A 16,077-nucleotide genomic window follows, 5' to 3' on the forward strand; every position below is an offset into this window, starting at 1 on the left:
GGGGAGGAGCTATATAGCAGCTCTGCTTGGGTGATCCTCTTGCACTTCCTGTTGGGGAGGAGTTAATATCCCATAAATAATGGATGACCCGTGGACTGACTACACTTAACAGGAGAAATAACAAACTCTTGATTGAAGATATAAAACTACAAATCTAACACCACATTCACTTTACCCTCCCGCAGAGTGGCCCTGCTGTCAGAGCCGGCAAAGAGAATGACTGGGGGGCGGAGCTAGAGGGGGAGCTATATGGACAGATCTGCTGTGTGCTCTCTTTGCCACTTCCTGTAGGGAATGAGAATATCCCACAAGTAAAGGATGAAGCCGTGGACTGGATACACCTTGCAAGAGAAAGAGCAGTTAGTCTCAGAGATAACCTTGTACATTCTGAGTTTAAAAGAAGGTTGTACCTAGAAAACTGGTTAAGCAGTTTACAACAAAGAGTTGGGTGTCACCCTTGTGGTAAGTGCACGTACTGCAGTCATACAAAAAAACAAAACTTTTGGTACTGATCCAAACAAAACGTTTAAAATTAGACAGTGGATAAATTGCAATACATCAGGGGTCATTTATTTATTGTCCTGTTCTTGCCCCAAATATTATATTGGGAAAACTGGCAGAGAGCTGAAAGATAGGGTAAAAGAGCATAGAAATTACATAAAGCACAAGGTTGTTGATAGTCCAGTGGCTAGACATTTTGTATTGTGTCATGATGCGAATTACACCTGTTTAAAAGTGATAGGCATAGAGCATCCCAAATTAAAGAGAAGAGGTGGTAATTATGACAAAATTCTTCTCCAACAAGAATCAAAATGGATGTATAGATTGCAAAGCTTAGCCCCTAAGGGGTTAAATGAAAAAATAGAATATGCCTGTTTCCTATAGTAAGCATACATTTGTTAAAACGTGTTTGCCAAGCACGTTTGTTTTTATTTTTGTTCTTGCTGTTTTTTTACCTGTTAAAACAAAATGTAACGATACAAATGTATTTGTTTAAAAATTATATCATTGCCAAGTTGTTGCCACTCTCTACGTAACTAGTCCTAATATATATTTTCAAAGAGTTTTCATCACCAATAAGTATGTGATATGGCTTTAAGAAAGCATAAAAGAAGATGTGTGGAGGATATAAAAGAGCTGTTTAGGCTCGCTGACAGCTATCTGACGAAGCCCTTTCCAAACCTCAAGTGGGGGGGGGGGGCGCGAAATGCGTCATCTGGCATTATACACATGGTGTTTGTTTGGTGAAGACTGCTCTGGTTGATATTCAGCTATAAAGTATTGCACTTTGGATAAAAACGTCAAAAGCAGCAAAAAGGGTGTTATATTGTTGCGAAACAAAATCTCTTGGATACCTTTGATCACCTGGCACAGCATTACCATGGAACTTCTGTGTTTAAGTTTCAATAGAATTAAAAAAAGTGCGAATTGGTGACGTCATCAGCTTCCCTTATACCTGTGGACGGATCATAAAGTTATAAGGTACTTTTGCAAGTGGGGATATTCTTTTACATCAACAGCTGCATACAAGTATAATTCCTTTTGGGACTGATCCACAATTGATATAATTGCACCAAAGTATTCTAACAGTTGGATGTGGACATTTTCAGTGTCAAATATCATACCCTTGTTATCAAATTTTGGAGCGTGCTTTTGCACTAAGTGCTTCCTATATTGTGGCTACCTTGCTGATTCCATCTGTGTTTATATCCTTTATTATTAGTGGTGATGTGATACTTAGCAAACATTTGGTTTCAATAAATGGTGATAAGTGTTACATTTTGTTCTCACAATAAATACAAGACTGGTTAAATAAATTTGCAATGGTGCGGCCTTGCCATTCTTTGACTTTTGAATATTATCATTAGTACTTTCTTTTTTCATGTGCATTTATTATGTTCAGTTTATACCAGATTTGTGTAGAAATTGTGTTGATTTTTCAAAACTTTAAATGTACAGAATATCGGCCCCTGTCATTGGTTATCGGCCTGAAAGGCGGTCAATAATGGTTATTGTATCGGCCCTGAAAAAACGATATCGGTCTACAGGCAGTCCCCGGGTTACGTACAAGATAGGGACTTTAGGTTTGTTCTTAAGTTGAATTTGTATGTAAGTTGGAACAGGCACTTTTTTTAGGTGAAACTCTAGCCAAACATTTTTTTTTGTTTTGGATAGCATAGGATAAAGTTTGTTTTGCTATCTGTGCCCCTGTTCAGAAAATTTCACATCACTTTCTGTCCTTGTGACAATTGGATTTTCAGTATTTTGGATTATCCTGGAAAGAAGGATTGTCGATAAAGCTCTATTTTCTCTGTATGTAAGTACGAGTTGTACTTAAGTCGGATGTCTGTAACCCGAGGACTGCCTGTATCCCTACTAAAATGCATCTTTTAAGATGTCCTTGAGAGTCGGTACTCTTTTTTTCCTCTCAATGTATTTGTTGAGGCATCTTAAAAAATCCAAAACATTAAAGTATTGCTTGCATTTAGGACATTTAAGATGGCAAAATTGTTGTTTATCAATGATTTCCAGGTCTACTTGATTATAAAAAAAAATAACTGATAAAACTGAATTGTAAGCGCTGGGGCTAAGGCCATTTATGAATATCTCATATAAGGAATTTAAAGCACAAAGAGAATACATATGTTACTTCCATGCAGAAATAAAGCACCATGATAAGCAGACCTTGTGGGCATCTACTACAGAAGGGCTGGAAGTTGAGTCTATGGGTTATCTATAGATATCAACATAAGGGGAAAAACAATCACATCTTGAACAGAAGGACAGCATTTACGCTATTTCCTTTCAAATTTTCAGTAAAATCTGTAAGATTAGATGAAACAATGGTGAGACGTCAGAAAATGCATCCAGTTTATATGCATTTACCTAATTTTTGTTGCATGAAGCATAAGGTAAATTTAGGTATATTTTTTGTAACAAAGTATAACGAGAGAACTTATCAAAACTGATAATAGAAGTAAATTGGACAGTCGTTTAAACTATAATTATATGACTCTAAACATGTAAGTTTAATTCTGACTTTACTGTCCTTTAATTCATGTAATAGCAGAGAAAGTAGAGACTTAAAGAGACAGTATCAAAATTAAGCTATTGCGATTTAGATACAGCACGCAATTTTAGTTTCCCAATTTATTTCTATCTAATTTGCTTTGTTCTCTTGATATCCTTTCTTGAAAAGTAAATATAGGTAGGTTTATAGCACTCTATACCGTAGCAGCAGTGTTTGCAACGACGAATAACCTGGCTACAAAGAATGTTGCAAAATACTTCTGCCATGGAGTACTAAAGATGCATGAATGTTTGTGAGCTCTTATTGGCCTACCTATTTTGACTTTTCCACAAAGGATATCAAGAGAGCAAAGCAATTTTGATAATAGAAGTAAATAGTAAAGTTGATTAAAATTGCATACTATATTAATTTGTGAATGTGAAAAAAAAAAATACCACGTATTTTGTAAGTAGTAGATTTTTTCAAGGTTCTAATGAATGGAGTAGATATATTAAGGCCATTCGGCTCAGAATAAAAATTGCAATAAACCTTGAATGTTTTCTTCTGATTCTGCATAGAAACTGATATACAGTACAACTCCAAAAATCCGGACAACCTGAGAATCCGGACTCTGGAGTGATTACAACTTCCGGGTGTTGGTTTGTCACTGCGCATGTGCAAATTGGCATTCAGAGCTGCAACAAGCGATGGCACACGAAGGCAGTGAGAAATCTGAGCTCCACAACTGCGCACTACAGTTTGCCATACATGACCGGTACCTGTGCAGGGATTTACCATCTTTACACTGCACAGTACTGTTATACCTATATACTGTACTATATTGTACAGTAGTGTACTGTACCAATGGATAAGGGTTCTAAACAGAAGCAGAGGAGAAACACTCTGAAATCACTGGGCAAAGCAGAAGCACCATCCACAAGCGGTTCACCGGGCGCAGCAGATGCTAGCGTTCCGTGAACAAGCAGTTCAGCATGTTCCAAAGAAATACCTGTAACAGAAAGGAATGTACATATGCAGGTGCAGTACTTTATTTTAATAAACAAGGTGATCTGTACAGCATTTATTTATAATAAAAAAACATTAGCACATCTTTTTTATTTACAGGTATTTTATCAGCAATGTATGAGAATCTGGAAAATCCGAAAATACGGACCAGGCAAATCCCCAAGCAGTCCGGATTTTCGGAGTTGTATTATAAAAGATTTTTAGAAGCGAAAATCATATAACATACTCTTGGTGTAGAGCAACTCCGTAATGTAGTGCTTCAGTACAAATATGAAAACAAACATTAGAATAGCAGACCAACTTCCAGTAGCTTTGGGACATTTTTAGCCACCAATCAAAAAATTACATTCTTGCTTTTTAAATAAAGATAGAGAGAACTATGAAAAGTTGAGAAGTAAATTAGAAAGTTGCTTAAAACTGCACGCTCTATCTGAATCATGAAAGAAAAACCTTTCATATACCTTTAACTGTTTTGTTTGCATAGGCAGGGGTATTTAAAATGTTTAGTATAGTTGGGGATACAACAATTGAAAACTGCTATTTCAAATCACAAAATAAAGGTAAGGGAGCAATTTGTAAACAATTTAATACAATCCATCAGGTAAAATGGATGATTGGGAACACATTTAAGGGGAGAAAAAATAACAGTAAGCCATACTGGGAATGTAAACCCAAGTTCACATGTTTTAGCATTCCAATCAGCGCCAGATAAGGTAGAAAAAGATAAGCTGATAAAAGGCAAGTAGTTGCTTGCCTGAATATAAGAAAGCTCTGTGCCACAACCCTATGCAGGCTGTGGCGAAACTGGGGAATGGTTAATAAAGAGATTTCATCCAACAGAGAAATAGAAAAGCTGAGCTCAAAAGGAATGTGGCCTTCAAAAACAGGAGGAATGGTGTAAGAGATTGTTTAGAGTAATATTTAGCCATTTTTTCCTTTAAGTGCACAGTACAGAGATGGCAAACCAGTGACAAAAAATAAATAAAATAAAAACTTTTCTTGTATGCTTTACAGAACAACCTTATGCCTAAATTCTTCCTCCATACTAAGCATGTACAATCGGCAGTTTTCTTGGCTGACAAATGCTGAAGGCGAAGGACCCTTCCGGCATTAAGCACTTTTCGAAGCCGGATATCTTCTTGTGGAAGTGCAACACACTAAGATCTGTGCAAATCCAGATGTTAGTGTGTTGCACGTTCACAAGAAGAAATCAGGCTCCAAAAAGAGCCACATGCTGTGAGTGGCCGCCTCCTTCAGCATTCGGCAGCCAACTAAACTGTGAATGCACATGCCTACTGCACATTGCCAAGACAACCACCGACTGCAGCCCAGTTTAACCCCTTAACGACCAGTGCCCTACACTGTCCTGCCGTAGCAAGATTGCGCTATTTCTGCATGCCCAGCGGTGGTGCAGATCGTTGGTGGTGTTAGGAAGGAGCCGGGTGGTCGGCCCTTGGCTGGAGGGGGGCGGGATCTGTGCAAATCCAGATGTTAGTGTGTTGCACGTTCACAAGAAGAAATCAGGCTCCAAAAAGAGCCAAATGCTGTGAGTGGCCGCCTCCTTCAGCATTCGGCAGCCAACTAAACTGTGAATGCACATGCCTACTGCACATTGCCAAGACAACCACCGACTGCAGCCCAGTTTAACCCCTTAACGACCAGTGCCCTACACTGTCCTGCCGTAGCAAGATTGCGCTATTTCTGCATGCCCAGCGGTGGTGCAGATCGTTGGTGGTGTTAGGAAGGAGCCGGGTGGTCGGCCCTTGGCTGGAGGGGGGCAGGAGTGGTTGTGAGCGCTACTCTACAGATTTTTTTTTTTTTTTTAGAGTACCTAAGATGGCGGGAATTATTCAGAAGGGGGAGGGATTAGAGAGCCTTTTTGGGAGGGATAAGGGAGGTGGGAAGGTAAGGGGGTGATCCTACACTAAGGATAAAAAAAAAAAAAAAAAAAAAAAGATGTAAAGCTGCATACTGGCAGACTGTCTGCCAGTACTTAAGATGGGGGTGACCAGTGGGGGGAGGGAAGAGAGCTGTTTGAAAGGGATCAGGGGGTGGGACGTGTAAGATGGGAGGCTAACCTCTACACTTAAGCGAACATTAACCTTACAAGCTACCTAATTAACCCCTTCACTGCTGGGAATAATAAAAGTGTGGTGCACAGCTGCAATTAGCGGCCTTCTAATTACTAAAAAACAATGGCAAAGACATGTGTCTGCTATTTCTGAACAAAGGGGAACCCAGAGAAGCTTTTACAACCATTTGTGCCATGATTGCAAAAGCGGTATGTAAATAATTTCACTGAGAAACACAACATTTGTGGAAAAAAAGGGATATTTTACCTCAAAATCTCCTCAGTAGCCACATCCCATTGTAAAGGAACTTAAAGGGACAGTCTCGTATAAATTAAACTTTCATTATTCAGATATGACTTTTTATCAACTTTCCAATTTACTTTTATCATCAAATTTGCTTTCTTCTCTTGGTATTCTTAGTTTAAACTAAAGTTTAAACTAAACATAGGTAGGCTCATATGCTAATTTTTAAGCCTTTGAGGGCTGCCTCTTATCACATGCTTTTTAAATCTCACACAAAGAGACAGAAAGTACACGTGGGCCATATAGATGACACTGTGTTCAGGCACAGGGGGTTATTTAAGATTTAGCACAAAACAATGCTAAATTTAAGACAATAGATAATAAACAATCACAGTCATGTGATCAGGGGGCTGGAAGAAGGTTCCTAGATACAAGGTAATCACAGAGGTAAAAAGTATATTAATATAACTGTGTTGGTTATGCAAAACTGGGGAATGGGTAATAAAGGGATTATCTATCTTTTAAAACAATAACAATTCTATGGTAGACTGTCCCTTTAAAGCAGCTAATCAAGATGCTAGTCCTAGGACTTGCAAGGGAGTGTGAATCTGGCTTGAGCAGGCACAGTCATGCTATTTCCCTCCTCTGTTTAAGAATATTTACTAGGAAATCTATTGAGATTTCTGTGAAATCTCATGAGATCACAGTACAGCAAAGATTGACGACAGCTATTTAGTTGTCCGCTTTTTACAGTTATGCTGTATCATTTTTAAGTGATTTTGCATATGGGCATATTGCCCCTTTAAAACAGGACTTGACAAACCCAAGGAGCCCCCCTGGTTTCTAGCCTTTTAGGTTATTTTCTATATATATATATATATATATATATATATATATATATATATATATATATATATATAGATATATAGAGAGAGAGAGAGAGAGAGAGAGAGAGAGAGAGATATCTATATATATATATATATATACACACATCTATCTCTCTCTCTCTCTCTCTCTTCTCTCTCTCTCTAATATATATATATATATATATATATATATATATATTTAGATATATATTTAGCCAGGAAAAAATGCACTCTCAGGACTTTCACAAATAAGTTACTTTTATTTCTGTAACGTTTTCGGAGGTCTTGCCTCCTTCATCAGCAGGAGGAAAACGTTACAGAAATAAAGGCAAGACCTCCGAAAACGTTACAGAAATAAAAGTAACTTATTTGTGAAAGTCCTGAGAGTGCATTTTTTCCTGGCTAAATATTCTTTACAAAATTGCACCCAGGCAGTTTTCCTTTGTGGGCGAGATCTGGTGTTTTGGATACATATATATATATATATATATATATATATATATATATATATATAGGTACGTAGAGAAGAGAAGTCACTCACAGGGTCTTACATCAAAACAATCCGTGTCTCTATTGACGTTTCGGGGTTACCCCCTTTTTCAAAATAAGCACATTAACAAACAAGTACTTACCCTCCTATATACCCCTGCTAGTCACCATAACACCCGTCGGTAATCGCGGCCGCGACCGGAAGTAACACAGCGTCATGCGACGTCACTGTCACTAGGATACCATGGCAACCGGATGATGCACCGCAAGCAGCCGATGTGAACATTTAAAAGTAAAAACACAGCTGCTACAAAAGTCATAACAGGATCAAATATGCAAAATAACATTTATGGATAGAATTGTATAATACCGTATTGAGGCTCAATGCATATCAGTCTAGTAATAGTAAATTATGAGGATGACCAATCATACGATAATAGATTACCTAAGCAGTGACCTGTCATATAAAAAGTAAATGCATGCGTTATGTTACGATGTCTGTCTATTCAAAACACAGATTCCACTATTAAACAAATGCATACAATATGGAACAAGTTATGACCCAATAATTTTGTGGGGTACTAGAACTATAATAAGTAGAGTCATGCTCATATATAGTATATAGAAAAGAAGGGCAAGATAGTCTACAGCATTATGTATCCAGGAATGGAGAGGGAATATACAGATTCAATAGTTGGCCCTAGACAAGGTGTGGAGGTTTGAGAGAAAGGAAGAAAAATACATTCCAATGATAATATCAGGCATATTTACAAGCAGCAATGCCAATCTAGGTGTACATTGAGCCCCCTGGGTGTCATGGTTCCTAGATCAAAGATCCACCTTGACTCTCTTTGCAAGAGAATCTTAGCCCTATCCCCACCCATGGTGAGTGGGGGGACGTGATCAATAATGACATATTTAAGGTCCGTGGCTTGGTGACCTGCTTCCACAAAATGTCTGGCTACAGGCTGGTCAGAAGATCCCTTGTTCAGGGCAGTTCGTATGGCTGACCGGTGATTGGCCATCCTAGTGCGGAGATCGTCCACCGTTTTACCCACATACAACATCCCACAGACACAGTGGATCAGGTAAACTATAAATCTTGTTGTGCAGGTTACTCTATGTCTAATCTTATATTTCTTTGTTGAATAGGGATGGCAAAAGTGGTTGCCTGTGGTAAGTCCCCCACATGTAGTGCAGCCCAAGCACCGAAAACCCCCTGGTTTGGTTTTTAGCCAGGTTCCGCTGTTGTAACAATTGATAGGATCCGTCTTAATGAGTTGATCCTAAGGGAATGTGCCCTACGGTATCCAATCCTTGGTGGCGGCATATTCTTGAAAGGTAGATCCTTATCTGTAGTAAGGAAGTTCCAGTTGTTGAGCAGCGTTTCTGCAATGCCCTCCTTGCCTGTGGTATAGGTTGTTGTAAAGGTCAACTTGTTATCTTTCTCTTTATTCCTGGTCTCATAAAGAAGTTCTCTTTGAGAATCCTTCAATGCTACTTCTTTACTGTCCTTCAAGATCCTCCTGCGATAGCCTCTCTGTATGAATTTTTGCTCCATCTCAGTCATCTGTATGTTTCTTCGTTCCATACTGGTATTATACCTTGTCACCCTTTTAAATTGGGAGATGGGAGATCTCTCCTTAGACTGGGAGGATGACAGCTCGAGGCACATAGAAGCGAATTCTTGTTGATGGGCTTACTAAAGAGAGTGGTAATCAATGTTTCCCCTTGTCGGATGATTCTTATATCTAGGAAATCCACCGATTCTCGGTCGTATGACATTTTGAATTTCACAGTAGGATGGACTCCATTCAATTCTTCAAACCACTGTAGTAACCACTCTTCAGTACCCTGCCATAGTAAGAACAGGTCGTCTATATACCTCTTGAATAGTTGGATTCTAGAGTCATGGAATAATTCAGTACCACCGTTCTCAAATTCTGCCATGAATAAATTGGCATATGATGGGGCCATGTTTGACCCCATTGCCGTTCCAGCTGTTTGCAAATAGAATGTTCGCTCAAAGCGAAAGTAATTAAGTTCCAAGCACAGTCTTAGCATCTCACAGACTGCTTCAGCTGGGGGGCCAATATAGGGGTATCTGGCCAGTTGTCTCCTGGTGGCTGCTATTCCCTCCTGATGTGGTATGACAGTGTATAGGCTGATCACAAGACATCATCTGTCAATGGGGGTAATTCCAATAGTAGACGAATCATGGCTGCTGAATCCAGTAGGAAAGAAGGTATATTCCGGACCATAGGTTGTAGTATATGGTCGACATATGTAGAGATTGGTTGTAATAGGGATCCAATTGCTGAAACGATTGGCCTCCCTGGGGGATCCGTGAGGCTTTTATGTACTTTAGGAAGCATATAAAGTACCGGTATCCTAGGGAATGCTGTTGTCATAAACACGCTTGTACCTTTATCAATTAGGTTCTGATCATACAGTTGTTGGATTAGCTCATCCACAAAGCTTTTGAACTTCTTAGTGGGATCCCCCCTAAGAGTGTTATAGGTGTCTTTGTCACCCAATTGTCTTATCAGCTCTTTTTTATAGTCACTGTAGTCCTGTATGACCACGGCTCCACCTTTGTCCACCTCTCTTAACACAATGTTGGTGTCATTCTGTAGGTCCCTAAGTGCTTTTCTTTCTTTAAACATCAGATTGTATCTGTGCAGAGTATGTTTCTTGCAGCTCTCCTCACTTGTCTGCCATAGCAATCTTGAGAAAGTTTTGATAGAGGAATTGTTGCTGTTAGGGTCATAAGTACTTTTGCCCCTAAAGACTTTTGCTGGTTCTTCATTAGTGGAAGTGCCAAAATACTCTTTTAGTCTAAGGGAACGTGTGAATCGTTGTACATCTACATACAGATTGAAGGCGTCAGGTTTATTTGTAGGAATGAATGATAGACCTTTGTTCAGGAAACTCCTCTCTTCCTCTGTGAGGATGTGTCCACTAAGGTTGATGATCAGCTCCTCATGTATCTGCCCCTCCTGGGTGGTCTTGGTGGGAGGCTTGTAGCCCCCCCTCCGGGTATGGGTCCTCTGCCTCCCCCGTTTTTTTAACGGGTTTGCATTCCACCTTGTTTTTCAACCATATCAGTTGGTGTCCTACTGATATTATCCGAATCCGAGTTATTCCCAGAGCTGTCAACCGTTCCGAGTGGTCTTGCACGGTTATATCTCTGGCGCCAAGGTCTGTTTGCTCTATATGTGCTTCTTTCATCGGGGCTCATCTACCAGCGGTACACACTTTTGTTCTTATAATCCTGTGTGACATCCTCTAGTTTTCGATTCTTAAATGTTATCAGATCATTTTCATATTTATCAACTTCTTCCTTGCGTTTGCTCAGCAAATTCTGGTCAGTGTCAGTTTCCAATCTGTTCAGGTGCAGTATTTCATAGGCCCTTGTTTCAGCCCTGTTAATTTCCAGTAATCTTGTCACCTCTTCTATCACTAGAAAGATCTGATCAAGTGAGCATTTGTTCATGATATTACACCATTTCAAACAAAAGGCAGGATTGTTCCTTCCTATAGTTGGTGTATTCCTTATTCTAAATCCACGTGGGATAAATTTCTTGCGATGGTATTCAGACAAATATGTAGCATGGAGGATTAGATATTTTTCTTTCTTCTTTAATTTAGCCAATTTGGCATATATCTGGGTAGTTTGTTCAATCGTTGCCCTAATAGGCAATGTTGCATATCTGATTCTGGAAGCATCCTCTTCTGTAAAAAAAAGAATTCCTCTGCCCCTTGAATTATCTCTGTGTCAGTCATATATGGCTCTGTGTCCTGCTCCATGGCAGTCCTTGCATATAATATATGCGTAAAAAGCAGCTAGTGCGACAAACGCTTATAGTGAAAAAGATTAGCAGGACTATATCTCTCTCTCTCTCTCTATATATATATATCTATATATCTATATCTATATATATCTATATATATCTATATATATCTATATATATCTATATATATCTATATATATCTATATATATCTATATATATCTATATATATCTATATATATCTATATATATATATATATATATATATATATATATACATACACATACATACACACACATACAAGCCAATTTCCAGCTCAGCCCACCACGAGTCAACAGCCTGGGTGCAAAGATACAGAGCATATATGAAGACTCGCAGGACTTCCACAAAAGCCTTTTATTGAGGAACGTTTTCGGGGTTCACAACCCCTTCATCAGCATATAAAACAGACAAAAATCAAACCTTTTATAGTGTGTGAGTATCAAACACAAACCTAGTGTCCTCCTGAAAGTGCGCCAAAAATTTCGAGCGTGGAACGCAAATTGCGTTCCACAGTGCAAGCCGCAACCGGAAGTTGTGATACCTCACTTCCGGTTTTTGGCGATAATACTTAAAATACAAAGTTAAATTCAAACAAACACAGTTATACTTAAAGTGTCCTAAACTGACACAAACTTAGTGTCAATATGTGAGTACACCTCAATTAGTGAATCAAACTGACGAACCAACTATGCAAGTGTATTCAGATCGCCATAGTTGTATAACACGCTGGCCGATCATGTGTGTGAATGTATACCAATCGCCATGGTAACAGTAGTCATGGTTTCTTTAAACCTCAGTCAATAGTGCTAAAATTGTAGACAATTGATCAGATTTTTTCATTTTTTTCATTTTATGTATTATATTTCAGGCAGTTATTTTTTCATCTTGCAACAATGTATCATGAAACACAGCACTCACTGCACAGCCAGGAACAGGTTTACCAAACCCAGTATAGATACATAGAAACAGAAATCGTTCCAGCTGGTGCAACAAAAGACTTTATTGTGCAAACAGGGATAAAAAGCGACGTTTCAGGCCCACACTTGGCCTTTTCTCAAGTGTGGGCCTGAAACGTCGCTTTTTATCCCTGTTTGCACAATAAAGTCTTTTGTTGCACCAGCTGGAACGATTTCTGTTTCTAGTTATTTTTTCATGTCATAACGCTACTTGGCAGCGTCCTGCAACAATTCCCATTTTACAGATTTTATTTTTTAATTTTTTTGCACACAGATATAACACTTGTAAGATTAACAAGTATTTACTTACATTTATGTGTTACTTTCTTTGAATGGTTGTCTACAATTTAACACTATTGACTGAGGTTTAAAGAAACCATGACTACTGTTACCATGGTGATTGGTATACATTCACACACATGATCGGCCAGCGTGTTATACAACTATGGCGATCTGAATACACTTGCATAGTTGGTTCGTCAGTTTGATACACTAATTGAGGTGTACTCACATATTGACACTAAGTTTGTGTCAGTTTAGGACACTTTAAGTATAACTGTGTTTGTTTGAATTTAACTTTGTAGTTTAAGTATTATCGCCGAAAACCGGAAGTGAGGTATCACAACTTCCGGTTGCGGCTTGCACTGTGGAACGCAATTTGCGTTCCACGCTCGAAATTTTTCACTTTCAGGAGGGCACTAGGTTTGTGTTTGATACTCACACACTATAAAAGGTTTCATTTTTGTCTGTTTTATATGCTGATGAAGGGGTTGTGAACCCCGAAAACGTTCCTCAATAAAAGGCTTTTGTGGAAGTCCTGCGAGTGCATCCTTTTTGTGGAAGTCCTGCGAGTCTTTACACCGTGATTCCACATGACCATGGCAAACAAATGATCCAAGAGTGTCTGATCAACAGTGAGCATTATACAAGCCCACCTATTGAATTTTTGATGAATCTGTTGGGGTTGTGCTTAGAAAAAAACTTTTTCCGGTTTGAAAACGAATATTTTTTGCAAATACTTGGTACGGCCATGGGATCAAGCATGGCACCTGCTTATGCCAATTTATATATGGCTCAATTTGAAAAATATCATGTAATCAACCCTAAGCACAACTCCATCAGATTCTACTGTTGTTACATAGACAACGTGTTCCTTGCTTGGAGGGGCACCCCAGCATCGCTTACTGATTGGTTTAAAGCCCTTAATGATTTGGACTCGACCATTAAGTTTAAAATTGAATGGAACACAGAGAAAATCCATTTTCTTGACCTAGAGATCTATAAAACTGACTCTATGGGTACTGATTTTTTACATACCACCCTATTCCATAAAGATACAGACAAAAACTCCATATTACACTACAACAGCTTCCATCCTCACACTCAGAAAAATGGTGTCAGCTCCTCGCAGCTCCTGAGGGTAGTTCGGAATAACACCGATGACCACCACAAGAAAATGCAATTGACCGAAATAACAGAAAAGTTTCTCCAACGTGGTTACCCCCCACAACTCATTGAAAAACAACTCCTGGTTGCTGAGCATCAAACCCGTGATAGCCTCATGATACGGAACAAGGTAAAAGAAGAAGACCTACGAATGAACTTTGTTACCACATATACACCACTCTCAGAGAAGATATCTAACACCATCAGGGATAACTGGAAAAATGTGGCTAAAGATGTTAGCCTACTGTTCTATGACCTCCCGCCACCACGGATGGTCTATAAAAGGTCTAAAAATTTACGAGACCTCTTGGTCCTGAATGACCCGGTGCACTGTTACGAACGACGGACTTGGCTACCTAAGGCCAAATTGGGATGCTACAGATGTGGCAATTGCGTCACGTGCAACCACATGATGACTGCTAATACCTTCCATCACCCACATACGAACAGGAAATACAAGATCAATCACAGATTGACATGTATATCAGAGTATGTGATCTATGCAATAATTTGTCCGTGTTCTTTGTACTATATTGGCAAAACAGTCACCGCCTTCAAGGAAAGACTAGCCAATCACAAAACAGCCATCTGTCAAGCTATCAAATCGGATGAATCCGAGCAACCAGTTGCGAGACATTTTGTACAGGCAGGACATCCATTGTCCTCATTGAGGGTCATCTTGATTGACCATGTGCCACGATTACGGCGTGGTGGGGACAGAGCATTAACCCTATTACGTCTGGAGGCTAGGGGAATCTTTAACCTGAACACAGTTGCCCCCAAAGGTGTCAATTCCCCCATTGACTTTGGGTGTTGCTACAAATGAATATTATCTTTCTACCTATGTTATAATTATACATAGGTTTTTGTTGTGTATCCTCTGCAGGTCCTCTGTATCTTATATGTGATCAAGGCTCCTATGATCACTGCTTATTATTAGCTTTGTCTAAATGTAATGGCATTCCTTATTCTCTATATATAATCTCCTGTAGTCTCCCATTGATACTTCTACGGTATAGAGTGGTTACGTATCCTTATACATATAATTGACTACTTGACAGCTTTTTATGTCATTTGTCACTTGTGTTTGTTGTCTTTTTTCATTTGCGTTTTGTATGTTTTGGGTTTATTTATGTTTCCCTTTGCCACTGCGTTATGCACGTTCTCTTGTGCATACTCCCCCTAGCACTCCGCCTCGCTCTGTACACAGTGCTATGTTTACCGTTACCATGACTCCCAATCTTGGTCTCGTTTTGGCTCCCGGTTACGCGTGACGTCATCACGTCGTCTTTGCCGCATTTGAGACTTGCACTGAACCGGGCGGATCGCTAGAATATGGTTTGGCGCCATTTATGTAAATATGAGTATCACTATCTGTATATATATATATGTATATATATATATATATATATATATATATATATATATATATATATATATAGTGTCACTTCTTAGGTACTGTATCTCTCACATGTGCTCCATTTGAAAAAGGTCTAGGTGTAGACCGAAACGTTATGGGTTAAGGCCCTGCTGTTTTTCCAAGGATTGGAATAAAGGCTTTTTTCTGATTGAATTCCCTGTGTTGCCTGCTGTTTTTTCCGGATACCTACAACACTTAGGCCGAGTGTGTATTTGGGAAGTTTATCTACACACTGTCATGTTCTGTCTCAGGATATCATGTGAGAGCCTCATTGTCTGTAACAGTTGCTTTAAAGGAAGATTAGTAGAAGCCATACTGATTGAAAATGAAAACAAATTTATTTAAACAACAAAATACTTTGTTTAAGCAAATACTTGCAGAATATTTAAATATGCTACTCAGGTATGTTAAGACCACATACAGCAGGAGTGAAAATAAAGAAAACTAGTAAGCAGAGATGCAGATTCAAAAAGGAAAGTCTTTCTCTTGGTAATAACTGAAATGTAAGATTTGCACAAGGCATAAAACAACTTGTAAACAGGTAGCAGGTTTAAAGGTAATGTCTCTCTCCTTGTAATTGCTGAGTGCAGGAATTGCACAATGCAGGAAACAACTTGCAAACTGGTAACAGGTTTAAAGGTAAAGGCTTTGTCCTGGTAATACCTTGTAAACAGGTGCAAAGGTGAAGTCTTTCTCCTGGCAATAGCTGAGTGC

General features: G+C 39.0%; 1 protein-coding gene across 1 annotated transcript in view; it reads right to left on the reverse strand.

Annotated features, from left to right (window-relative positions):
• The window catches only part of NCAPG (non-SMC condensin I complex subunit G), a 526,604-nt gene that overhangs the window by 463,302 nt on the left and 47,225 nt on the right, over positions 1–16,077 (reverse strand). Inside the window, exons 8-9 of the mRNA XM_053700289.1 lie at positions 10,132–10,544; positions 9,592–9,706 (exon numbers count right to left, since the gene is read on the reverse strand). Of these exons, the coding sequence (XP_053556264.1) occupies positions 9,592–9,706; positions 10,132–10,544 (528 nt within the window). The remainder of the gene's footprint in view (positions 1–9,591; positions 9,707–10,131; positions 10,545–16,077) is intronic.

Source organism: Bombina bombina, chromosome 2 (assembly GCF_027579735.1).
Source record: "Bombina bombina isolate aBomBom1 chromosome 2, aBomBom1.pri, whole genome shotgun sequence".
NCBI lineage: Eukaryota > Metazoa > Chordata > Amphibia > Anura > Bombinatoridae > Bombina > Bombina bombina.